Source organism: Mus pahari, chromosome 13, assembly GCF_900095145.1.
Source record: "Mus pahari chromosome 13, PAHARI_EIJ_v1.1, whole genome shotgun sequence".
In the NCBI taxonomy this organism is placed as follows: Eukaryota; Metazoa; Chordata; class Mammalia; order Rodentia; family Muridae; genus Mus; species Mus pahari.
The window spans coordinates 43,616,120-43,644,017 of record NC_034602.1 but is presented as its reverse complement, the minus strand read 5'-3'; the positions used below and the strand labels follow the sequence as shown (position 1 = coordinate 43,644,017).

Below are 27,898 nucleotides of genomic sequence, written 5' to 3'. Positions count from 1 at the left end.
ACTGACTAGGACTTATGGGTGATTGCTGGTTACAGTTTTTGACTATTGAAATGCAAACTTTATAAAGTTAAATTTTTATTCATTGAAGTTCTCATTTTTGGGTTAATACACTTATTACCACTTATTACTTCAATTGCTCTCTCTTCCCTCCCTCCCTCCCTCCCCTCCCTCCCTCCTCCCTCCCTCTTTCTCTTTTTCTTGCTCCCTCTCTCTTTCTCTTTCTCACTCAAATGCAGACTTAGATCAGTTGGGAATTCATCTTGAAGAAGTTTGCTCAATGCTTCTCCTATGTAATAGCATTGCCTGACTTAACATTGTGCTCTTGCTATCTGTTGTCCCTAAATGGATGGGGGTGGGAGGAATGCAAACTTCTCTACTCCTAGATGAGGATCCAATGCTCTACTCGTAGGTGGGGAATCCATTGGGAGTTGATGATTTCAGTTGGGTTTCTTTGGGGTGTGATCCCTGGTAGGTTGCCCATGCTCCACTGGATGACTTTACATCTATGCACATACAGACCGCCACTAATTGGACTCGGTGAGCTATTTAAAAAGGAAACAAGAAGAGGCCACGGAGTTGGGAAAGTGACTTAGGTGGTAGCAAGATAAAGTGTCGCCAAAGGTTGAGGGTGGGCATGATCAATATGTGTTGCATACAGAGATGAAATTCTAAGAGGATAAATAAAAGCACGATATTTAAAAATAAGCTGTTCTTTCTTGATGCTTTAAGTTAAAGTAGCATCCATCCAAGAGAATTATAACAGTAAATGAACAGAAAAAAATTCAGCCGTCAGAGGATGATCAGTATCTTATAATTACTTTTAGCCACAGATTATGTTTATTTTGGTTTAATCAAAGAAGATTGAGCAAACTGAAGTGTTTGTGTCTCCAGGTTCACACCTCTCTCTCTCTCTCTCTCTCTCTCTCTCTCTCTCTCTCTCTCTCTCTCACACACACACACACACACACACACACACACTTTTCAGTTTGCTTTTCTTGTTCTTCTTCTTTTTTTTTAATCCTGGGACTAACCCCAAATGACTCAGTTGTATGCTTAATGCAGTGGCAATGTCTCCTCTGTTCATTTATAAGCTAAATAATTCACTGGGATTATTGCTTTCTAAAAATCCACAAGCCTTTAAATCCAGTGATATAACGGCATAACATACATCAAATTGATACTCACTATTGATTCTTACAGCGACTATACTAATGACCACTACTCCACAGAACACCAATTTAAAGTCCCAAGATAAGATGAATACACACCTGCCACTCAGAGAAGACCCTGTTATGCAGTGATACAGGCGATCTTGATAGACTGTATCAATATTTTATTCTCTTCTGGTCACCTAGGATTCCAAAGGGCTTAGATTGCAAGTTTATATGGCATGATTTTCTCTTCATGAGTGGTTTTACCATTCTGTTTCTTCTAAAATGTTTGCAAATTGGCTGCTTGGTGATGTGTTCCAGTTTCTACCCCCAAACAGGGCTGAGATGGATTCATCACTGTATTTAAAGAGGTCATTACGATTTTTTTTTTCATAGGGATACCAAGTCCATGAAGGGCAATTTCAGAAGTAGTCCTTCTAGATTCCTGACTTTTTGTATTTCCTTCTTTCCCATCAAGAACATATTGGCTGCTTGCCTGGACTATCATCTGGTATGTGTGAGATGAATGCGAACTAATTTTAAATCATAGTCGAAGATAAACATTATTAAGAAGATAAATATGCTGGGGGTGGGTGGAGGTGGAAATTACAGAGAAAAGAAAAAACAAATGAAAAATGAAATGTCACAATGTATTCTGGGTGTTCTGTGAAAGTTCTTATTCATTTAAATTAGCCATATCCAATATGCTTGGTGTCTTTTTATTTTCTGTGCTAAACCCCACGGCTTCCTACGTACTAGTCCACCTCTCTACCATTCAGATGCACTCCCAGCTCTATAAGCCAAGTATACTAACGCTAACCAAATTCAGAGATGTTGTTTTAGATAGAATATGAACAAGCAAAGTCACTAAGATACACGATGAGCTGTAGAGACAAGTGTCAAAAGAGTCATAGGCTAGGGAAGGTGGCAAGGATTGTGACTAGGATCATTGGGAAGTCCTCACTGAGAGGGTCTATTTGAGTGAATAAAGGAAAAAGAGGGTGGAACACGTGGCCACCTAGCAGGAGAGCCATATAGGATTAGGAAACATCAAATGCACAAGCCTCAGGAGTGAATGCCTGATGTTTTGTGGACCAGTCAACAAGAATTCAGGCAGTTAAATGGTGGTGTTAATGCTGAAATGATGCTGCCGTAGAAAGGGATAACCACACGCCCCAATTAAACTGTGATGGTGTAGGTCAACCCTGTGAGGCTGGTCACCATGGTTTGGATAATAAATCATTTGGTGAACACCTGGCTACTATGTAAACCCTTTGGATTAGGGGTTTTATTTCTGGAAATCTGAAGGGGCCAGGGTGGGGACCGGCACAGAAAGGGATGAGACTTGACCGACTTTTATCATGGTTACTTAGTTTTCTGTGTTGACAATGGAGGATGGTCATTCTGGATCCAGAATTTAAAGTATCTTCACTGGAGCCTGTGCATCTGCTTGCACTGAGAGTGGGAGCATCTGTTCTCTTAGTCTGCTGTCTGGTGTCATTGAACTTTCTGCAACGATGTTTCTCTTCATTTACATCCAAGGTCAAAAGGAATGCCTTGCTGACTCTTGTTGAGTTTATTGAGCTTCCTGCCACCACTCGCTTCCTTCTTCCTCCTACTGTGAGAAACAGATATGAAACATCCGTTTTCTGTTTCTCATCTGAAATAGCTCATTTTGCCCACACCAACCATTCTATTGAACTTCTGTGTTTACACTTTGGTTCCTACAAGGGCTTCAGAATAATGAATTCCACATGTTCCCTATATGCTTATTAACTCATGAATATTGTGATATAAGTTAATAAGTTCGTGTGGAACCTAAGTACAGATGTGAATATGAATTTTATGCTTGCTTAAGTAGGGCCATATGTATTCATGGGAATTAAATGGATTCCTACAGATCTAAATATATCCATGCAGAATGAAAAGATCTTCAGATTTTCCTGTATTTTATTTCTACTTGCATTTTATTTCACCTTTAAAAGAATTAACCTTAGTTCTTGATCATTGCCTCCCTCTGTTGAAATGAATAACTGAGACAAAGAGTATAAAGTGCTGATTATATATGGTTATCTATTCAACTACAAGTAACTATGCAAGAACAGACTAGAGAATTTGTATATATATACATATATACATATGTATTACTCTATACTGTTTTTAAAATGTATACTTGTTTTATATATACATATATGTACATAAATATACATGTAAATAAATATACATGTATGCATATATATATATGCATACGTGGGATCTAAGAAGGATATTATAAATGTATATTAAATGGTCTGTATGTGTACCCAGATAATGAGTTTAAAATTTGTATTCTTTCTCTTGGCCCTTAAAGTTTAGCACTTTAGCACCCAGCAGAAGTTGTTGGTCCTAAGGATAAATGGCAATAAGCAAACCTTTGATGCTTCTATAAAATATGAAAACACACTGAAGTATTTTATAATGTATGCTGTAAACTAAGGAGGTCTGTTTGAAATTACTGTCTTTTACTTGCATATGCTTGTGGGGTTTTAATGTCCTGTTTTCTCTGCCTTCAATGTCAGTTCCTTGTTCTAAGTTATATATACCATATGGTAAATAGAAGTGAGTGGGATATTTTAGGAACTCTGCTTACATGATGGGGAAAGGTCTAGGATCCCCTGTGTGGGTGGGCTACGTGGAGCTCTTACCTGTTTCTTGTTGATCATTGGAAAAGGGAGGCAGGCCAGCTGTTGGTGTCCCTGCTTGGAGAAGCAAGAAATATCATGGTGGATTATGATAGTACAGGCAGGGAAAGAAGAAAGCAGTTAGAAAAAAGTTGTTTGAACAAAGTCAACACATCTCACTCCTCTTTCCACCAAGAGGCCTCTGGGAACTCAAACAGGCACTAAAAAGAGAAGTGGGGTTGCCCTACAGGGAGGTGTGGGGGGGGGCTTAGTCTAGATTGTTGTCTTTTAATTTCATTTCAGAATATAAGAACAACAGCAGCAACAGCAACAACAATAGTAACAACAAGTCTTAATTGTCTTTACTTTGAATGAAACTTCTTCAAAACCCTGTATTGTTACACATCAAATTCAAAATCCATACATGCAGACTTGATTGTTGTTATTGTTGTCTACCAACTCATATAAGAACTCTGTGCATGACGAGAGATTCAGGTAAGGGTGCCTATGATCAACTAGATTCCTCATTTGGGCTTTCAAATATATCATAAAAGTCACTTCTCTATTTACTTATTTGAACTCCTGGTAGAATGTAGTGGAATGAATAATCCAAAATAGTGGATAATCCAAAAATGTCATTTATATTTGGCTTTGGAATACACTACCAGATGTTACTCTAGCAGATTTCCCTTCCTAATTAGGCCTCACTTAAAGTAGAAGTTAATTTCATCTTCATTAGCTGTTTCCAAATCAGCAGGATAGAGCAAGAAAGAGGCCTAAGGCATGCTGGGTACTTGGGGGAAGCTGGCCCAAGGTGGAAAGCCAGTGGTAGATTGTGCACATAGGAAGAAGTTCAAATGTGGGTAATCAAGATGATGTGTGTGTATACTGGAAAATGCTTCTGAGAACCAGCTTGAAGGATTCTCAAGTTGCAGTGACACTTTTTCTCCTATTAATCATACATACATACATACATACATACATACATACATAAGAAGAAGAAGGTGTTCTGTAGCAGAGGTGAGGCAGAACACCTGAAACTTTGCATAGAGAAAAGTAGAGACGCTGGAAGGTTAAGTGACCTCTCACACAGATTGATCTTTGAGTCAACAGTTCCTAAGAAACTGAAATTGATTAATGAGTGATAAGAAGACCCCCCCCTCCAGTTTCCTTCTTATTGATGATTTGAATAATGAGGAAAGCCAGAATTCTCATGGCCTAATTCACATTAAGAGAGCTAAGATAATGAAGCTGTGATTAAATGGCTATTAAACTATTTTTATCAAACAGAGATCAAGCGAGTGTGAGAATCTGGGGATGCAGAGTGTAATTGCAATTCTACAAGATGCAGAAAAAATTACTATCATAAGCAGGGCACAGTCCTTCCATAATAGGCTGCATTTAGAAACCTTTGGGATGCCACATGCGGTTTTCCTCTGTGTTTCTCCTTCCAGGTGTCAGTTAGCGACTGAGTCCTTCCTCTTCTCCTTGATTGGGTGGATTTATTTGCTCTCTAGGGTATGTGGCTGGATGAGCTGAATGCACTGTGTGCCCAACCACCATGTCTTTCTTCTTTAGCAGTTGGAAGGTCCTTTTGCTACTGTGCACAAAGCAAGCCATCCCAGTTCAGTCCTGGAGTCTGGGATTTAAATCTTCCGCTGATCTTAGGGACCCAGAGGAACATGGTCTACCTTCTTCCCCTGTGCCATTTGGATTATGTCACACTCAGTGAACAAGTCATTTCAGGACACTGGAGTCTCAAGAAGCAGGGATGAGTCTCCGGATTCTGTTGACTGTTCAAAACCATTATTTATTAACAACGAGGCATGGCTTAGGAATTGTTGCAGATTCTAGGTTCGGGCTTGCCGGTGTAAAAGCCAATGTATCATCTGTCACTGGAAATTCTTTACACCTGGACTGAGGTTTTGTTGTCTTTCTTCCTGGAGAGGCCTCGGAGAGTGGAGTTTTACAGACTCACGGACCTTTATTTAGGTCAGAAAAATAGCAGAATTGTATTGTGTAAGGAGAAGCCAAGGTTGAACCCTTCCCCCCGCCCCCTGCCCCCACCCTGTCACCTGCCCCCACCCAGAAATGCTCTTGATAGCTTCAGAGAAACTCTAGAGATGCTGGTTGACTGGGCCTTTCCTGTCTCTTCTGCTAGAAGGAATCCACTAGAGTCGGTGATCTCCACGCAACTAGTGTTGGTGGTGCTCATTCTCCGTTCTCTACTTTTCAATCTTTTAGATCACTGATTCTCAATCTCCCTAATGCTGAAACCATTTAGTCCAGTTCCCTACTTTGTGGTGACCCCAACCAGAAAATTATTTACTTGCTACTTCATAAGAGTAAGTCTGCTACTGTTAGGAACTGTAAATATATGATATACGGGATATGTGATATGTGACCCCAAAGAGGTCTCTACCCATAGGTTGAGAGCCACTCTTTTGGCTAGAGCTGAGAAATATTCTGTTTTATAAAATTGTAATTTCAAGTGAGACTGAAGATCAGGGCAAAGGCCAAGGCTGTGTCACCTTGCAGTGTCACCAGGCTTGCTCATGCAGTGCCATTCTCTGTTACATATCAACAGACATGTGTGTATAGGCTGCTGTACTTCATCTGCGGTGACTTTGATTTATTTGCTCTGTAAATTGGGACCAAAGCAATAATGGAAAGTGACATTAATTGTTTAACAGAGTCCTCTTTGTCACATCCATTGCTTCTCTGGAACAGTGACTATTGAAACTCACACAAAACTAATTGAAATTGCCACAGTGAGAGACAGCATCTACTCAGCTTTGCATGTAAGAATATGTGTTGAACTTTAACACAGAGGCATATCATTAGGTTCTCATAATGAATAAAAAAAAACACTTTGGAATCATAACATTCATTCTTCCAAAATTCAGGATAACCATTATGGCCTTGGAGCATACCAGAATATTAAACATACATATTGCATGTTCTTAGTTAACATGGTATAAAAATGGCTGCTCTTACTGTATGTACTGGGTGAATAGTAGCCTCCACCAGCCAAGCACTTCAGCAACACCTTCACATTTTCTGTAATAGCCTCCCTTTTGCAAGTCCCCCCCCCCCATTGTGCTTTCAGGAAAGAGGAGAATTAAAATAGTTGGAGGTTTAATCAGATCTTGTAAATTAATTATGACATTATCAAGCTCCAATATTTCTGCCACTGTGTGTGGTATACATTCACTCGTGCTTATTAAAGAAATCCGTGAAAACTAGTTCATTTAAGTGTTCTTGGTCATTTTGACTTGATTGGAATTATCAGAGTCTGTTTACATAAGGGATAGAGCCAAGGCGCTATTGTATTCTGTGATTGAAAGCAGATAGCAGCGTGTAGTACCACTGGAAAGCCAAACACACATTTTAAATCAGGGTAAACAAAATTATTCATTTATTTGTAAACATTATTTTTTTGGTTCTTTTTTGAATTCAGTGAACTGAACCTTTTTGAAAATGGGATAAGTATAAATGAAAAGTGTCTAGTTTAATGAAAGTGAATCTGTACCTTGACTTGCATGTGTATTTGAGAAGTCTCTGAGGATTATTTTATTAGAAAAATACAGTAACTTATAGTAATGTAAATTTCATTATTTTGATAAGAATTGGTAGAATATTTTATTTAAACACAGTGTTACTGATAAGTTTATGATTTGCATTTGTCTTTTATTTTTGCCATGTGGTAGGTAATTAGAATTTAGGGAAACTCAAGATGGTGTCATCAGACTTTTTGGATACTAGATTATGTTAGTAGGGGAAAAAAGAGGAAAATAATTCACTATATTTATTATTGGAAGTATAGGGAAAGATACAGAAGAGCTGGGTGGACTGAGGGTTGTTTGTTGTTATTGTGATCTTTAGATTTTGATGGATGTTCAGTTGATGGAAGTAAATGTGCCATTTCAAAGGGACTGTGAAGTTCTGGTTGGATTTCTCTTCTTCATTAGAAGTTAAGATTCAATCCATTTGTTAAACTGTAATGTGCCCCAAAGTACATGACTATAGTCTCAAATTTAGGGACAGAAGGGACATGCCACATGCAAGTATTAACACCCACAGAGAATAAAATGGCTCCTCTGGACCTCTTGAATCCAAAAGAAAACAGTCTGTCATTTGACTTCCAGATAGAAAGTGATCAGTAATAAGGGAAAACATTTTTTTCCCCCTTGGGAAAATAGAATGTCTAAGTGATAAGGCCCTGCCTAATTTCTCTAGTAATACAATTTGATTTTCTGATTAGCTGTCTTTTTCTGTGATTCTTGTAATTTTGTCAGGTCAATTAACTAGAGTTCAGTGCTAGTGAGAGAGGAAGTGTGGGTATCGCCAGCTTCATTAGATGTCAGCAACTTAGGTGCATTTTGTAATAGAATCATGTGGGATAATTTAGCCATATTGTTAATGTCATAGCTTACAGAATTTGACAAAAAAAAAAAAAAAAGAAAGAAAATAAGAAAGGCCCTTCAAAAACAGGTCAACTTGGACATTTAATGTAGAATGCTAAAAGAGAGAAAGAAAATTGGTGTACCCCTTCTCTATGGGTGTCAATAAATACCATCAATGAATTATTCAACTAACTATTGACTGATTTTTTTCCATGTGCCCAGCACTGAGGCTGAGTGATTACATGCATAGTCAAAAACCCAACCCTCAGTCCACCCAGCTCTTCTGTATCTTTCCCTATACTCCCAATAATAAATATAGTGAATTATTTTCCTCTTTTTTCCCCTACTAAAATAATCTAGTATCCAAAAAAGTCTGATGACACCATCTTGAGTCTCCCTAAATTCTAATTACCTACCACATGGCAAAAACAAAAGACAAATGCAAATCACAAACCTATCAGTAACATATGAACAGATACTGACATTCCAGTTTTTATACAGAGACCCCAAACTAATATTATCTCGTTATTTGTTTATAGACTATTTTTCCTTTCCAGTAGAGGGAAGAGTTCAGTCTCATTTTTCTTTCTATTTTCAATCCTTACCATGACATCCCCAAAGACTAAGGCATTCAATAATGTCTGTGGAAGGCACAATTCAAGATTAGCTTTGTATGAGCATACATGAAAATGAGTTTGTGCAGGAACTACAATACATCGAAGAAGCCCCCTACTAAAAATCATCTCATGCTGGTGTCATACCTCTGGCACATGAGATGAGTCTGCTTAAGATACATTGCAAAGGAAAGTTTCCTTAGCAACTGACTTCAAAGCAAGGTACCCAGATATTGCAGAGCACAAAACTGAAGAATCGGTAGTCAAGCTAAAGAAGTTAAAAGAAAGAACAGTTTTGCTCTGAAAGGTCCCAAGTTTGGGTTTTGGAGACAAGAAAGCTATAATATGGTGGAAGTATCCATCAGGCAGAGATTTATGACTCAAGTTTGGAGGGATGTCAGGGAGAGGAATAAATGATTTGTGAGTGCGCAGTGATGAGATTATAATTGAAATCACAAAAGTGTGTAGATTCTCTTAGTATATACTGTTCAAGTTTCTGATGGTGTTTGGGTGCAAAGTTATCTAAATATTTGGAGTTGCATACTGTGTGAGAGATCTTGGGACTGTATATGAAGATTAGATGGTGCTTAAAATTCTCTCAAGGCTTGAGATCTCCTGAGTTAGAAACAGAAGGCATACGGATATAAAAAAATGACTATAATACAACAGTATTAAGAATTGGCCTAGCAGATTGTCAAACCAGACAGCTCCAAGATCAGTAGATGTATTTGGTAATCATATGATTCAGACTACACATGAGTTAAGAGTTTGAGAAAGACACATCCTTTGTGCTCTGCTATGGGCACTGAAGATTTCTCATACAGTTTCCTCACCGGCTTGGACATGTTCAGCCTCTGATGATCAATCATGGTGTCTACTTCCTCTTGTCAACCCACTCATGCCTTCTGTATTTTTTTTTTCTGCTTCTGCAGAAGATAGATGAAGAGAATGAGGCAAACTTGCTAGCGGTCCTCACAGAGACACTGGACAGTCTCCCCGTGGATGAAGACGGATTGCCCTCATTTGATGCACTGACAGATGGAGCCGTGACCACTGACAACGAGGCCAGTCCTTCCTCCATGCCTGACGGCACCCCTCCCCCTCAGGAGGCAGAAGAGCCGTCTCTAGTAAGAACCCTTCCTACTGCTTGCTCATCAGTGGTCAGAGTTGCCTCTGGCTGCCCAGTGCATGACTGTGGTGTAGGAACAGTTTGGATTCTTAATTCAGACCAAAGGGGAAAAATCCCACAACCCTTCCTAGATTTGCTCATTCTATAATTCTCTATTAAAAGTGTTAATAGTACATTTCTTATATGGTGTGATGAAAATTATTTACAAAAACGATCTTTTACCATTCTTGTAGACGCAATAGTATGTCTTAGAATTATTAAAGTTCATGGGGAAAGCTTACAGTACAGATCTAGGAAAAAAAAGACTAAACATTCACCTGTGATTTTTAAAACCTTATATCAAAATGATTCACTATTTTTTGAATTTAAGGTTTAAGATGGACATCTCATTGAATTTTTCTTTTTATGCTTTTTAAATTAAAATAGAATTTTATTAATTTCTTCATTTTCTACCATTCCTTCAGCCCTTCCTAGTATGTCCCTCTTAAGTTCCCCATGCTTCCCACTCTTGAATTAATAGCCTCATTTTTCAATTATTATAATTATGTGTGTGTGTGTATGTGTGTGTGTGTGTGTGTGTACAAATGTATGCACAAGTATGTAAGTACAACTTCCCATGTCTGGTTTATTTGGTGTTTGTTTATATGGTTTCAGCATATGCAGAACTTTTTAGTGGTTACAGGCTACACACTGTTCTTTTCTTTCTTTCTTTCTTTCTTTCTTTCTTTCTTTCTTTCTTTCTTTCTTTCATGTTTTTTTCTTTCTTCTTTTTTTGTGATGGAGAAGCTATGATTTATTAGGCAATCCACCATGGTGAAATATTTAGTTTTTTCTCTTTCCATGTTTTTGCTGTTAACAGATTGTATAATAATGTTTACCTGTCTTTGCCTATGATTCTAAAAACAGAATTGCAAAGTCAGGCACTATGCTGGAGCGTAAGACTTTCAATCAGCATTTTTTATGAAGATGGAAAAATAATAGCTCCTCTGCAACCCAAGTTACTGAAATCTGTGGTAGGCAATGGAGAGTAAACTTGTTGGCCATGAGAAGGGACTTTTATTTTCAACAAAATGCTTGACCAGAATTTTATTAGTTCTGAGTACAGTTTGTCTCCTCATATATGATAGCCATTTGTCATTTGCCATAAGTCTCATGGAAGAGCAGTGCTGTGTAAATTATTGAATGCTATTGTTCTAACATTAATAAAATACTCTGGGATGCTATTTGGAGGTTGATTCTCTCAAATTGTCTGAAGGAACTTGACATGGGCATATGGAGATTTGCTTGTTTCGGTTTTGTAGTCTAAGATGTCTGCTCTTGAGGAAAAACATTACATGTGTAAATAATCCCTCACTCACCATGCCTTCCATGTGTCACTGGCTCTGTAGTCTAGTATCATAATTCCCAAATGAGGATTTGCATCTGTACTGTTTGTTCAATTGGGAAGTGTTGTTGGGTCAAAGACATCCTACATGTCAGAGCAGGGTGGCTCTTGAGAGTGACTCACACCAATGAAGTTGGTTGATAAAACAGTAAGTGGTAAAGCCATGCATTGTAGTGCCCACCAGTGATCCAGGCACTCCTATTAGGAGGCTGAGGGAGAAGCATGCCAGGTTGAAGTTTTGTTAGGGGTGCATACGGGGCCCTGACTCCAAAAGCAAAGACACTAACAAACAGAACCAATAAATACTTGACTGGTGTTATAGCTCATATGTGGGCTGTTGAACAGCATTCTATTGACAAATCCTTTCTTTCCTTTCTCGCTCCAGTGATAGCCGTTGCCCTAATCCATGTGTTATTTTGATTCCATATATTTAATATGTTTAATTATGAAACATGATGAAGCAGATGTTCTCATTGACTGCTATGCAAGCTTGAAGGGCCTAGAGAGGGAGGGTTAGTTCCTAACCTCTGCCCCTCAAAGCACTGGTGGGCCAGGCAGCCTGATATTGCTTGCAGATCTCTTTAGGAATGGTTGCGTCATTATTCTATGCAAAAGTCATTTAAAAATTAAGGATGCCAATGTCAAGTTTTAAATAAGAGAAGAGAAAATATTTTGCTAGGTAGTTCCGTAGTCTTAAAATCTTTTCTTTTAAATGAAAATATTTCCTTTATCGTTCTTGTGGTTAAATGTGGTATAGTTAGAATGAAATATAATTAATTCTATTAAAGTTTTAGTTACTAATTCAAAGCTTAGAAGATGTATAACTTTTCTTACTTTCCCTTTTTCTGGTATGTGTCTAGCTTAAGAAGCTCTTACTGGCACCAGCCAACACTCAGCTCAGCTACAATGAATGCAGCGGTCTTAGCACTCAGAACCATGCAAACCACACCCACAGGATCAGAACAAACCCTGCCATTGTTAAGGTGCGCCTGGCCTGCAAGCGTTTTTTTTTTAATAGTGGGGAGAATAGGGGCGGAGCTGGGGGAGTTGCACGGACCTGTAAAACAGACCTAAAGTTTGTATGCATTAATTTAGCCAGGATTGGCTGCTGCCTCTAGCGGGGAAGCAGATACAAAGTGTGTCTCCAAACACTGTACTGGGGCTTAGGGAATCTAGGATGAGTTCCCCTTACGCATTGCTTTTCTGATTATCAGAACGAGTGGTTCCTCTCCCACTTGATTAATACGAGCAGTGGTCTGCCCTACAACACAATTTACTGGCAGACTGGTAGCTGTGGTCTGTGGGCGACTTTAAGATGCAGGGTGGGTGTTTTGCCAGCTGTTTAACCTGAGAAAGACGGTTTCAGATTCACTGTGAAAGATCCATCTCTGCCATTAATTGGAGAAAAGGCTGGCAATGACATAATTCAGTTAGCAGGCTGTATTAAACAATGTTTGTCTTGCCATTCGCTGTGAGCGAAAGCGAAGCGTTAAGGGGTACTTAAGAGAGTTGTGAATACTGGGCTTCAGCAGTCAGTGGTAAATTAAGGTTTAAAGCAGCTTTTTTTTTTTTTCTTTCTTTCTTTCCTTACAGTAAAGGCGCTGTAGGGTCTTGTTAGTTACATGTTGCTGAGTAGGAACATCGGGATGTAGGAGAAATGAAATAAAAAGCTGCATAAATGACATTTAGGAATTTTAAATGTAATTTTCTTCCTTGTTCTGCAAACAATTATTCACAGCTCATAGATCCAGTACACTTAGACTGAGCACTTCACTGAAAAAATCTCATCTCTTCAGAAAACCTATATCCTTTCTGATAAGGTTCACTTCACTAATTTTAGCTTTCTTTATGCCTTGTTTTTAAGACCGAGAATTCATGGAGCAATAAAGCAAAGAGCATTTGTCAACAGCAAAAGCCACAAAGACGTCCCTGCTCAGAGCTTCTCAAGTATCTGACCACAAACGATGACCCTCCTCACGCCAAACCCACAGAGAACAGGAACAGCAGCAGAGACAAATGCGCTTCCAAAAAGAAGTCCCATACACAACCGCAGTCGCAACATGCTCAAGGTAGACCAGCCCCAAAAGAGCGAGCAGGGGTGCTGAACTGAACGCAGGGGTGAAGTTTGAACACAGGGACCCCCCACTTCATTCCACCTGTGTTTGTCTGAGGCAAGGGGAGGGACAGGGTGTGAAGGTCTTCCACGGACACAGATTGACCATCGCATCCTGTTCAGCTGATGGGTAGCATGAGAAATGAGCTCTAAAGACACCTGGATTGTTAGGTGGGTGGAGTAGGGCTGCCGGGATCACAATATCTTTGAGGCTTATACACATCTGGATTACAGAGATCCTTGACTGTTAGGTGAGATCCTTCGCCAATTCTTTGTGGGGCACTTTGATTTTCCCTTTCCAGTCGTGGAAAAAAATGAGACACTGGAGATCTCCTCCATCTACCTCTAGAAGCAGGAAATAGCATTATACAGTCTCTGATTAAATGCATCCTCGTTTTACTTTTTTTTTTTTAACTATTATTTTATTTAACTATTTTTTTCATTTAACTTTATATGTATTGCTATGGGGGTGTCAGATGCCTTGGAACTGGAGTTATAGACAGTTGTGAGCTGACAACGTGGGTGCTGGGAATTGAACCTGGATCCTCTGGATGAGCAACCAATGCTGTTAACCACAGAGCCATCTCTCCAGACTACCTGCTATGCTCACAGATTTTTTTTTTTTTTTTTACTTTACATATAAGAATTTTGGAAATTTCTGATTTCCTCTGCCTTGTGTATTTAGAAAATATTATGTAGATTAAAGAAAACATCTGGGTTGATCTTTATTAGTCCCCGATGTCGCCAGAAGGCTGAAGCTTCCAAGGCACATTTGGTGAAAATCTCTCTTGGCAGAGAGACAGTTCTCTCTCTCTCACTTCTTCCTCTCCCAAATGCTGAAGTCTGGGAAGCAGAGAGTTTGATGAAAGTAATTGTTGCTTTAAAAGGATGCCAGCTTCTGCTTACTACCTAGAATCATGTTCTAGAAGCAGACATACTCTGTAGTCGTTACAAACATGCCTCTCTTGTGGTTCCGGTTCTCTAAAACTACAGCTTCAGGGTTGTAAGTAGTCCCTGTCTTGTTTGAAGTATGATCATTTCATACAGATATGCTGCTGCTGCTTAGGAGATGATGATGATGATGATGATGATGATGATGATGATGATTTTTTTTTGATGTTTAAAAACATTTATGCCGCTGACTAGTCATTGCAGGCTAAGGAAACAGCAGCAACCTGTCAATATTTCCATCATTAATATAAAACCTAGACAAGGTGACAGAGAATAATTGACAGCACATTTTCACAGAATTACCCGTACTATTCCATGTCAGAAGAAAGAAGGAGAGAAGATTATTAGTTAAGACTTCTTTCTTAGCTCTGGCCCTCCAGTCCTCAAATGTGAGTGGTAAAAAAAGGAACAGGTTTATTCATATGCCCCAAATGCCAAATATTATGATATAATTCTTAAAGTTTTAATGAGTTGAATAGATTTGTACTTTAAGATTTTTTTTCTTGGGGTCTGTAATTCCTCTGCCCTCCTACTTTAGAGTACTTTTAGGGATTTTCCTTTAAGATTTTCAATTGACTCTCCATTAGATTTTTGTGTTTGTTCTTCCCTTGTTGGGTGTGTCAAAGTTGCTGTTCATCTCTGACTGTCACTGTGTAGAATTAAATGTCACTAAATGGACCAAATGCCCTTACAGCTTTGCCTGCCAGGACTGGCTGCTGATCACACTCGCCATCATTTGTGTGTTGGTTTTGTTTTAGTAGACAAATTGATGATGTTGGAGGCCCAGGAAATGGAGCCCCCTGAACTTGATCCAGTGAGTGAGAGAAAAGTTTGAGGTTCCTCCTGACCAATTCACCATGCTCCATTCATTTCCTAGAGCTGAATTGAGAGTTTCAGGCTCTTTGAATTCCCATGTTCAGGAATCTGGTCAATAAGCATTTGGTTTAAAGCTCTCTCTCTCTCTCTCTCTCTCTCTCTCTCTCTCTCTCTCTCTCTCTCTCTCTCTTCTTTTTTCTTTTTGATTTTGAGATTTTTCTTAAAGTTCACCGACTAGTAAATATTACTGTAAACTTTTACAAATGATGGCATTGAACAATTAAATAGGTTCCTGGAAGATGGATGCTCTGAGGGAGACCAGCTATATGCAGGGTTTTTTTATTATTATTATTTTTTAAAGTAAAAATCTGTGGTAAGTCCTAAAAGGCTCACCACAGAACAAAGCCTGCTGATTCAAATGAAAAAAGAAATGCCATAGTTATTAGAAGGCTGGAAGAAATTTCTGGGAGAAACGAAGGCTGGCATGCTATTAATAACCAATGGGTGCTTACTCTCCAAGATTAGTTAAGTGATTCAAAATTAGAAAGTAAGAATCACACGAACAGTCAGAGATCATTTGATGAGAGTGGCTAGGGGACTTTCAACCCGTGTTGGCATGTGTTCCTGCCTGGGCTTTTGATCTACTCTTTGTTGTACTGTAGCATCATGTACCTTTTAGTTCCTCATGCTAATTGCCTAGTTGATAGTGTGTGCTGAGTATCATCTATTCACTCAAAAATAGCATCTTCATGAAGCATCACGTGAGGGTCCTAGCATCCTGTGGTCAGGCAGTGCTTGGAATAGCACCAGTGACATTCCCTGTAAATGAACTTAGTGGCCCTCATGAGATAACCTGTGTGTTCCAATGTCAAGTCAGGGTTCTAGTCTGAGGGTGGCTGCAGGACTGTACCCTTTGAGCACACTTTTCATTCCTACTTGCCTCTGCTGGCATTGAGCATGTTTGGGGCCAGTTCTTTCCCTCTGTTGCTTTAGGTTTCCCTGTACCTAGCTATCTGGATTTTTGAAACATTTGTATGAGCACTTAATGTGCCTTTTCTACATCCCCATTTCTGCTTTTCAATGTGCATTTATTGTATGATTTAAAAGTTCGTTGTTCCTTATTGGATGGTATTTTCTATATAACCTGTGTAAATTATCCTGGCTATTAGAGAAATACCATAAAAGTGAGTAAAATTTGTTCATAAATTCATTCTTTTTGAAAGGCTGATTAAATTAGGCATACTCAAAAATTAATGTACAATCAGCTCATCTATCTGTATATATGTAAAAGCCAATTAATCAATGTACCTAATTTGTAGAAGGCAGCGTGAGCTTCATATTTTCTGGATGCACATCGGATAGATGATATACTTACTATTCGATTGTTTAAAAACTAAGTCCTAGTCCACAAATTAAATATGTAAATACTATTTTTCCACATAAAGTACCTTATTCCAGACTAATTTGGACATAAATAATATTTTTACATTGCAAAAGACCTTAATTACTGGGGTTGATTAAGTTACTTTAAAGTGCACTGAATTTAATTCCTTTTGATAATAGGAGGAAGGAAATATCAGAGTGCTGAAATCTGGCAAGAATCCATTTTATGGTCCTGTAGGCATCATTTAGCATCTTTGTGTCTCAGAGTATTCAACCGTAAAGTAAGAAACCATTGTAGAGACTCTTTGTTTCAAATCTACGATCTTCATTTCACATGTAACTAACTACCTCTTGACTTTCTGAAAGTAGTTAACAGAAAAAAAAAAAGACAAAAGCTTACATGCATACATCTCCATAGATAAGCATATATATACATAATATATTTCTCATCATCTATATTCTTCCCACTCAAAGTAGAGGACTGACATGGAGGAGCAGCTAACCTATCAGAATGGGGAGGTTCTTACTCATGCATTTCTTGTTGAGAAAAGACACCGAAGGGAGTGAGATCAGGTGACACTTAAGGAGAGAATGGAATAGTGAGCTTTAGAAAAATATCCTTTGATCTTTTAACTGACAACTAGGATGTCTTTTGTTGTCTATCAGATTTGGGATGCAAACTCCATTTAAGCCATCTGGGTCAATGGCCACAATTTGTCATCATCGCTCAACTAATTTTCAGTGAATAGGATGGTTATTACTTGAGCCTTAGTCATCTCATAGAAATTTCCTATTCTCAGAGCTAGATATAAAACTATACGTTTTAGGAGTAAAATCAACTGAATATTCATAACGATCTGTCACCTTGTAGTTAGTCTGCTGTTTCCTTGTCTAAACAAACCGTGTACTGATTCCAAATTAAAAACAGAAAACAATATTTCTCTTTGATGGTATGATGCAAATTTTGTGTCCTTAACGAGATGGTGCATTTGTTGGAAAATTCTGTGATTGTATGTGTTCTCTAATGCTATTGCACTGATTCAAATGTCGTTTGGGAGTTTGTTTTAGCATAACAGACTATAGTCTGACTTTTATCCAACAATCTGGGGTTTCCTTAGTTTATTCTTCCAGTTGCCTGGTTGTTTCTTACTTAAACATAGCAGAAAGTCGATCTGAAAAAGACTCAATATTTTATAATTAGTTTCTTCTTCTTTCCTTTAGCCAAACCAACAACTTTATCTCTTCCTCTGACCCCAGAGTCACCAAAGTAAGTATTAAGAAATGCAAGCATTTTCAGAAAGGGAAGGGGGTTCTAATACATTTGGCTACAGCAACTCCATTTCAGTTTGTTTTTATAAATGTGCCATATCTTCCAGTGACCCCAAGGGTTCCCCATTTGAGAACAAGACTATTGAGCGAACCTTAAGTGTGGAACTCTCTGGAACTGCAGGTAAGCTTTGCTTTCAGTCAGTCTTTCTCTCTGTGACATACATATTCAATACTGGGCTATGTTTTAGGAGGGATCAACTGAAAGAAGGTACAAGTGGAACTGGATAAGAAGATATCTGCCAAGTGTCTTCAGTTGCTTACTTCAAAAACAAAAACAAAAGCAACCTTGAATTGAAAAATGTTTTAAAGAGATAGCATTGACTCATTATCAGAAGGAGCCCAGACCTTCTCATGCATGCATTTGTCATGGATTCTCAAAGAGCACTACTTTAGGTTAAGACAGCCAGACATTAGTAGGATGAGAACTGAACTTTTTCCAGTTTCTTATTATTTAAATCAATTTATATCTTTTATAAATTCTTTGAGAATTTTATACAATGTATTTTGAACTTAATTTACATCTTTAATTTCCCACCCAGTAAGTGTGCTTGACATCTAAATGCTTTCAGTGGAGCCGACAGTGACCGCATGAGGATAGGGGTAGGTTTTGTTTTGTTTTCAATTTTGAGATGAGAAAATAAAAGTTAGTGATATTAAATAATGTGTAAAAGGGAACCAAGGTGGAAAACAGAGGCAATGCTTGTATTCAGATTTATTATCAGTACTTTGTGTGTATTTTCTCAATGTTTGCCACATTTAGCAGCATAATACTATCATATACATCTATCCATCTATCTATCTATCATCTATCTATCTATCTATCCATCTATCTATCATCTATCTATCTACCTACATATCTATCCATTCATCTATCTATCTATCCATCTATCATCTATCTTTTTCTCTATCTATCTATCTATCTATCTATCTATCTATCTATCCATCTATCTATCTATCTGTAGTATTTTTATCTTTCAAGCTAAGGAGAAAATTGAAAATATGGCCTTTCAGCAAGCCACAGTGTTCTTGTATATTTTCCAGCAAGAGGCCTTGTCTTCATCCTTTGAGAGTTTTGAACTTCTCTGTCTAGCTCTTGTGTCACATGGAGACAAAGGAGCTAAGACAAACTCTTTGACTACCTAAGGGTTCCTATACACACTTATGAGTTGATTGCAAATGGTGCTTTAGGTTGAGGCTCTTAACATCCACCACAGAGTGAATCTTAGGATGTCTAAACCAGAGAGTTCTTGACTCTGGCTATTGCTGATAAGGATAAAGGAAGAGTAAGTTAGACAAGATACTTTCAACCAGAACTATGGTGCCTACACGTATCACGGTCATTGTTGCTAAGTTTAATTTCACACTTTGAGTTGGCTAAATTACCTTCTTATCAAAGGTCTACTGCATGATTGCATGGTTTGGCCAAGTACCAGAGTAGTTAATTTCATGGCACATAAATAGTGTATGTATGCAGATTGCACATACACACGTACATTCATTCATGTATGCATTCATGTATGCATTTACTTGTAAGCATATATATATAAAACTTTGTTTCTTTTATAACATTTTATTTTTTACTTTTTAAAATTACTTTTATATGTGTTTAAGTGTGGATTCATGCACAAGACTGTAGGTGCCAAGGTGTACAAAAGAGAGCAATAGATCCTATTGGAACAGGAGTTACAGATGGTTGTAAGCTACCAGAATTGGGTGTTGGGAAAGAATCTCAGGTCTTCTGGAGGAAAACTACATGCCCGTAGCTGATGAACCATCTCTCTAGCTGTTAGCTTGACCTCTTAAATTAGTTATAGTTTCCATATATTAAAAGCAAAATCATTCACATGCACATATCTGTATGAGAGATCTTCCTATTTTTACCACAAAGACAAATCATCGGTGAGTTTGTTTGAAAAGTTGATACATAACTCTTGATTCACAATTTACTTTTGCATGACATATGTAAATATCTATTCAAATATCACAGTTTTGTTAGGAGACAGAAAGCATGGCATTGAATTTCAGTGTGGTAACCAGCAATCTGTTAATCTTCTCTTGATTAAATCACACTGGTGATATCATAAAGTCCTCCACTTCTTACTTCATGTTTTTTGAGGGATGATAATCTGAGTGAAATTTTTTTGTCAGGAATTTTGTGATATTGTGAGTGCTTTGCAATAATACACGCACACATTTGATAGTATCTGTTCTAGAAACTTAAATTGTGTCTTTTAATAGGAACAAATTTTCATATTCATATACTGTTCATTTACATAAAAATTTATCACTTTACCTAATGCCAGTCAGACAGTTGCAGGTTTGAGAAGATGCACAACTGTTCACCTTAGTAAAATTCCTGCTGAAAGGGATGCATTAATTGTAAGTGTACAGAACTTATGAAGTTAGTCTCTCTGTTTCTGAAAGGGGTAATAGAGCTTCCCTAGTTATGTACCAATGCCTGACTTTCCATTAAAGAAATATTTATTATGATTAAAAATAATGTCAGCTAATTAGAAATGTCACGGATATAAGACAATTGAGAAATTCTTCATAGTTCTAAAATGAAAATATCCATAGCTTTGTTTTCTATAGATATATGCATCTGCTTTTGATCATTATGTATGGCAGTGAATCCTTATATAATTTTAAAACCTAAGTTTTCACCTAAAATAAGCTGGTTTTTGTAATGTCCCAAAGTCTATTATCAGGATATAGCAGTAATATATAATATTCACTTGAGTAGGTAAATACAAATTTTTGTTCAAATGTGTAATTTTACATATTTAGCTTGTTCTATAATGTGACTATTTTGAAATAGCAGTGTGGGGAAATCTTTCTACATACATTTTAAAACTTGATTTTCTCAAAATAGATTTTTAATAGGAGTTGATGCCAAAAGTAAGCACTTAAATATCTTAGGAAATTCTGATACACGCATTGCTACATTGATTTGCAAAATGATATTTCTATTTATAGCCCTACTAGTGCCAAGGGAACATCCATGCATCATTACATCCAGGTCGATATTGAATGTCTTCATGCAAAGGTGTCTTTCTAATTTATAAATATGAACACATCACACAATTTGTGTTTTTGCTATTAAAGGTATTAAAAGAAGAAAACAAAAGTGTTTTATAATATAAATATAAATATAAAGTGTTATATAATATAAATATAATTTATTTCTGTGGGTTTGTTTTAGATTTTATTTATTTTGTATTTTTATTTGATGGATGTTTTGTTTACATGTATGCTTGTACACTATATTCATGCAGTGCTTGTATAGGCCAGAGAGAGTATTGGATCCCTGGGACTGGAGTTACAAGCAATTGTGAGTCATCATGCGGAGTGCTAGGAACAGAGCCTGAGTACTCTGGAAGAGCACCCAGTGCCCTTTATCACCGAGTCATCTCACTGATATTTATTTATTTATTTATTTATTTATTTATTTATTTATTTATTTTTGTGGTGTTTGCAAAGAAGGAAAGTCCTTGAATTTACTAGGCAAGCAGTGTACCACTGAGTTGCACTTCCCAGCCCTGGGGAATTTTTAGTTTTAAATAATTTACTTACAAGTTTGAGATTTTAGTACTCTACTGTATGGAAAGGCAGGTGGAATTTATTTTATGAAATCTAGACATGATTAACATTTTATGTAGTATGTTTATTTCTGTCAGGGAGTACCTTTCATATTATTAATTAAAATCCTTCATTGTTTGTCTCACTGAAAGAATATTTGGTATAGCAGACACCAATTTACCAGGATTGTTTTTCTCTCTGTTCATTCATGGCAATATGTGCAGTCTTGGAGAGAATACAATCAGTTTGAGGCACAGAAATAATCCCATGTCTAGTGATGAGAAGAGGGTCTGGCCACAGGAAGCATTAAGTAACTGTTCTGAAGTTTGAGATATCTTCTAATAGCTGATTGAGAAAAGAATGTTCATTGGCAAGTGGCACAAAAGGAAAACAGCTCATCTATATAGAATATTTTGGCATCTTTAAGAAAGATGTGTCACAAGGGTGTTGTTAGTTTGCTAAGTGAGATGTCAGCGACTATGTAGGGAAGCTGAGGTGAAGCAAGATTGCGTTACACAATCAATAGAGAGAACTGGGATGAGGAGATGAGGAGATGCATGGAAGAGCTGAAAGGTGTGGAGGATAAAATCTCATAGTTAGTATACAGGAGGAGACTGGGTGGGAGGAAGGGTTTTATAGCAACTTCCACTATTTGAGGTATGGACAGAATTCTATTCATGAGAGATGCCCACTTAGTAGTCTTCACTAGAATGCACTGCTTAATGGCAAACATTGGGCATCAGGAACCACAGAGGAGACCAGGAGTCATTAAAGAACTCCTGTGAGGCCTCTTTCCAGTTCAAGGAAGTGCTTGCCCAGAAGACTTAGATCTCTAAAGGCTGTTAAAGGTGGGAAGGAGTGTCACAGAAATGCCATCCCTCTAGTGAACAGCATAGGCGGTCCACAGAAGTGTCATCCCTCTAGTGAACAGCATCGCTGATCCACAGAAGTGCCATCCCTCTAGTGAACAGCATAGGCGGTCCATGGGAAGGAGACTGGGCTTTGAGTAGGCTCAGCTGATTTGGCCAGTCTTAAGGAAGGGAAGTATTTACACTGCAGTTTGGAACAGGGTGGAGAGAGAGAACCAAGAAGGTAGAGTCAAAGGGATGGTCAGATGACAATGCAAGTTTATCACTGATGAAACCAGTAAGAGACTAAAGAAGCAGCTCACACCTCTTCTTTCTACCTCTTGATTGCCAGGACTGCTCTGTGTCCGTCATCACTCTTCAGTTTTCAGGTTACGTTCCTAACTACTCAGTGAGATTACTCTTCTACTCCAAGGAACAAATTACAAGTTGAAATTACAGTATTTATAATATTTAACCATTTGTGTCCTACAAAAATAAAGGCAACTGCGTGTAATTCAACTTGAGTTTAAACACTTTATAAACAGCAGATATATAAATAAAAGTGCACTATTCGGATTAAAAAAAGCAGCAGCATATCTTGGCTGAAGATATCCAGCATATCCTGGCTTTGATGTTAGACAAATTCAAATTCAAGTCAGTGACTGAGTCTCTGTGAGTGTTAACCAAGACTGAGTATGACAGCCAGCATCTTGTACAGGAATTCAGTTCATATTAGCCTCTAGAAAGGCCACCTCTCTTTGCTTCTCAAGTTTTCTTTCTTTTTTTTTTTAAATTTTATTTTTAAATGAAATAACTCTTTTATTAATTATTATTATTTTTTTATTAAATATTTTCTTTAATTTCAAATGTTATCCCCTTTCCTGGTTTCCCCTCCAAAAATCCTCTATGCCCTCCCCCCTTCCACTGCTCACCAACCCACCCACTCCTGCTTCCAGGCCCTGGCATTCCCCTACACTGGGGTTTAGAGCCTTCACAGGACCAAGGGCCTCTCCTCCCATTGATGACCAACTAGATAAATACAGAGGTGGATGCTCACAGCCATCCATTGAACTGAGCACTGGGTCCCCAGTGAAGGAGCTAGAGAATGGACCCAAGGAGCTGAAGGGGTTTGCAGCCCCATAGAAGGAACAACAATATGAACTAACCAGTACCCCCAGAGATCCCAGGGACTAAACCAAACCAAAGACTACACAAGGAGGGACCCATGGTTCCAGCTGCATATGTATGTAGCTTCTCAAGTTTTCAAGTCTTGTCAGTCTTTATCTAGCATTGCTGATCTCTGCGCTGTGGCCACTTTGTCAATTTCACCTGTGATGCTTCGTGTTTCTCTCCGTGGTGCCCCTCAGCCACTCCTACTCTAGCAAATATTGGATAAATACTGTTTTTGGTACAGGTGTAGGATTTAGAAAATGGAGGTATAAACACCAGAACTAACTTTCAGATTCTGTCAACAGCTACTTCTGCTGCCACCAATCCTGGTGATCCTTCACGGGCAGTTGAATCACAGTATCTGCTTGACTCTCTGCCCATTCCATTATCTGCGAAACAGCTATATGTTGACAGCAGCTTCCTGATGAACCCTGAGTTCAAAGCAGCTCTGTCTGAGGACTTCTTCTCTGAATTTTAAAGATAGTAGTTGGCATCTGTTATGTTAAATAGTTTTCTTTCCCCTTGCCAAGTGCCATTGATTGGTATTGGCTGCCAGAAGCACTGTGTTGGGAAAGATTCTAAGGCCAAGTTTCTACTCAGTGGGAATGTCATGATCAATTAGTGATGTCTGCCACAGGTGCAGCAGGGGGTGAATGGAGTAGAAACATCATCCATACAGTTGATTTGTTGATCTTTGATCTGCATGCTTATTCTGTTTGGTTGAGACAGGGAAGGTAATGAAACTGCTGGGTGCACTCTCCTAGTGTCTTCTTTTACTTTACTCTAAAATTTTTTTTTTTACTGAATTTCCCCAGACATTTAAGTGGAAATGTAAAGACTCAACAGAATTCTAAGACCTCCAGAATAATGTGGGTGCCCCATCTGTAGCATCTTTGGGAAGCAGGAGGGGATGAGATAGGGAATTTGTTTTATTAGGTATTGCCAGCTGCTCTGACTTCCTTGTGATTGTCCTAAGCTAGCTCGTTGTGGCTGATAAGAAAAAACTCTTCTCTTTTACAGGTGTAAAAACTAATTTGATTTCAAAATAGCTGTTGTTAGTAAAGCAAGATGAGAGAAAGGAGAATGTTCTTGTGGCAGAAGGCATTTAAATCTATTGCATATGGAGATTTTTTTTCAGACACTACCAACAGGATTTTATGTCTGAAATGGAAATGGCAAGGCAATGTCAACCTAACAAGGTGATGGCTTGAAACACAAGCCATGAAGGAACTTTCTTAGGGACCAAAATAACTGGCCCCCAATTTTATGTATATGCATACATGTTTTGGTTATCACTATAAACATGGTGAAAGCAATGGAGCTGTTTTATAACTGATAAAAAGAAGATGAATAGAACAAAATATTCAGCTGTCTTTTCACTCTCAGACCACTGGGTTCTGCCCATATTTCCTTCCATTCACATATCTTTGGTTACCTTGTTTTAAATGAGGTAGACATGCAGTTAATTTGGTTTGTTATTATATTATTTGTTTGAGGATTTCATAAATAAGTACAATATATTTGCATCATTTCCACTCCAACTCCTCCTAAAACCACCCATCTCAAATTCATTTACTCTTTTTCTATAATTGTTTTTGTCATATATTACACACACACAAAGGCACATACACACACACACACACACACACAGAGGCACCACAGGCATGCACACACACACACACACACACACACACTGCAATTAGTGTTGCCCTAATTTAGGGCTGACCACTTAGGGTTCAGGTCTCATCCCTGAAAAATAAAGAAGAAGAAAAAGAAGAAACAGAAAACAACTGCACCGACGTCCCTCAGCAGCCACCCACTGCCTGCAGTTCCCCTTTTTATGTGGCACTGTGAAACTCCACTGCCTGTGATGCCTGGTGAAATCTATTCAGGTCTTCTGCAGGCAGCCATATTGTTTGAGTTTATGGGTTCATCCATGACATATCCAGAAGATACTATTCTGAAAACGTCATCCTGGTCTTCAGCTTTGTACAGTCTTTGTGCTCTTCCTTCTGTGATGATCCCATATACTACCACATACTTACATAAATTACTAACAACAAAAAGACAGCAACAATAACAATAAGTATAATTGTTTTCAAAAGGAAAGTACAAACTGACTTTGGAACGTTGTTTAATCCGTTCCTATTTGTGAAGAATCAATGGAAAGGAAACCCAGAAGTTCTGTTATAGATGTCCTATGTGAGGCTGGGCCCTCCATCTGCATTTTATGATGTCATTTATTTTTAATTCAGTATTTTCCCTTAGTTGAAATAACTAATCATTCAAAGTGCACTTTAGTGAACTTGTGATTAAAACAAGTATATATTAACCAATTTATTTCTAATTTCTTATATTTTAAATTTCTCATTTAAGAGAAGAAACTTTATTTTTCTAAAAGCAACATTGGTTAGTCTCCATGCAGCTTGTCCTTCTGGTGGCTATTTCTTCTCCATTTGATGTGCTTTGAGAGAAAGAGAAAAACATGAACTTTAAACAGTAGCTAGTAGTTTTTTCAGGAAAAGACAAAAATGGCTTTAGAAAATTGGGAAGTGAACCAGTGAGATAGTTCAATGGTTAATTCACTTGTTGCTAAGCTTGACAACCTGAGTTTGTTTGCCCATGGTAGAGGGAGCAAAGCAGCTTCTCTGGCTTGTTCTCTGACTTGAATAATCTGAAACACACACACACACACATACACACACACATATCTGTGCATGCACATATACATGTACCCATATGCACACACCCATGTGCTACAACACACTTACACAAATTAATAACAACATTATCAACAAGAATAATAGCAATAAATGTAATTTTTAAAAAGGAAAGTACAAACTGACTTGGAAGATTTTTTTGATCCATTCCTAGTTAGGAAGAGTTGATGGAAAAGGAGACCCAGCAAATTCTCTTTGGAGCCCAGTGTAGTGTTTGGCGACTCTGCCTGTCAGGAATGCTATCCTTTATCTCTACTGTCAGCCTCATTCATCTCAGCCAGAAGTCTGTAATGCTCACACTTTCTTCTGTTTACTTTGCTGGAAATGATAGCATCCCATTGCCTATTTTGGCCAAAGATAACAAAGGAACTTCCAATGTCACATCGGCTTTGGGCTTCAGTAGTAGATAACTACAATTCCAGGTTCCCAGCACCTGATCTATGGGACAGTAATTAAGGGACAATGAATAATAACTTCCACTTGGAATTTCCACTTGGAAGTAAAAATTGTGGTGGTAGGTGTGTTTTGTAGGAAAGTCCTGAAGATCTTTTATGAAGTCAGTTTCATTCCCAATGATTAGGCATGATATGCAAAATAATTCATGACATCAGGCAGGGAATTCCTAGTCAGTGTGGATGGATGCCAGCTAGGAAGAACTAGAGTAATACATAGGAGGCTGTATTGTGCCAAGTGTTAACACTTTAGTGAATGGGTTTTGTGTTGCCTGAGTAAGTCTTGGGAATTGTGCAAAGGACAGAAGACATCCTAGGAACCAGGACCAGACAAACAATTTAGCATCTATTGTAACAGCAGCTACTATCCCACCGCACTAGTCGTCTCTGTGCCCTCTTGACATGCTCACCAAGTTCTGAAGCTCTGGGGTACAGGAGAAAATCAAGGCCTGCTTGGCTTTACTCTGCCTTTCCACCTTGGTCAACTTCTAAGCTAATAACCAACCCCTTACTGTTTTCCCTTCAAACCTTGAGTTGTCACACAGCCAAAGCAAAACCCTGCTAAATTAACTTGGAAGAAAACTTCAGTATTAGCAGGAGATTCTGAGATTGTATACTGTACACATGCATACATACACAGAGAGAAAGACACACACACACACAGAGACACACACACACACACACAGAGAGACAGAGACAGAGAGAGAGAGAGAGAGAGAGAGAGAGAGAGAGAGAGAGAGAGAGAATAAGAAAACAAAGCCCTGCAAAAATATAGGTAGATACCAGTGCTCACGAAACAGGTCAGAGGCTTCACCATTTATTAGAGCCGCTCAATGAAACAAACTCCGAGGAGAGCTTCTCAAAGAAAATCACTTCGTGGCACATAATGAAAAACAAAACAAAACAAATCTAAACCAAACTTGTCTCTGACTTTTTTTTTTTCTTTAAATAAAAGGGCTGTTTAAAACAATGACTTGTGGAATGTGTGCCACTTCCCCCAGATCAGCTGTGCAGAAGTGTGAGGGAGTGTGAGTGACGGAGAGGCACTTGTTTATTATAGAGCACATTTCAATGCAGTAATCATAAATATTGCTAAGGTTGTGCTCTGTTGAAATATGACCTACATACTCTTGATTGTTTGTGTTACGTGATTTGTCTGACACCCATTACATTCTGGGTAATAGCAGCCATTT

At 38.2% G+C, this 27,898-nt stretch overlaps 1 protein-coding gene across 5 annotated transcripts in view; it reads left to right on the top strand.

The window, feature by feature from the left end:
* The window catches only part of Ppargc1a (PPARG coactivator 1 alpha), a 655,760-nt gene that overhangs the window by 601,809 nt on the left and 26,053 nt on the right, over positions 1 to 27,898 (top strand). For all 5 annotated transcript variants that reach the window (XM_029545307.1, XM_029545309.1, XM_029545308.1 and 2 more), the window contains 5 exons: positions 9,764 to 9,958; positions 12,205 to 12,327; positions 13,209 to 13,413; positions 17,829 to 17,874; positions 17,984 to 18,057. In XM_029545307.1, the coding sequence (XP_029401167.1) occupies positions 9,764 to 9,958; positions 12,205 to 12,327; positions 13,209 to 13,413; positions 17,829 to 17,874; positions 17,984 to 18,057 (643 nt within the window). The remainder of the gene's footprint in view (positions 1 to 9,763; positions 9,959 to 12,204; positions 12,328 to 13,208; positions 13,414 to 17,828; positions 17,875 to 17,983; positions 18,058 to 27,898) is intronic.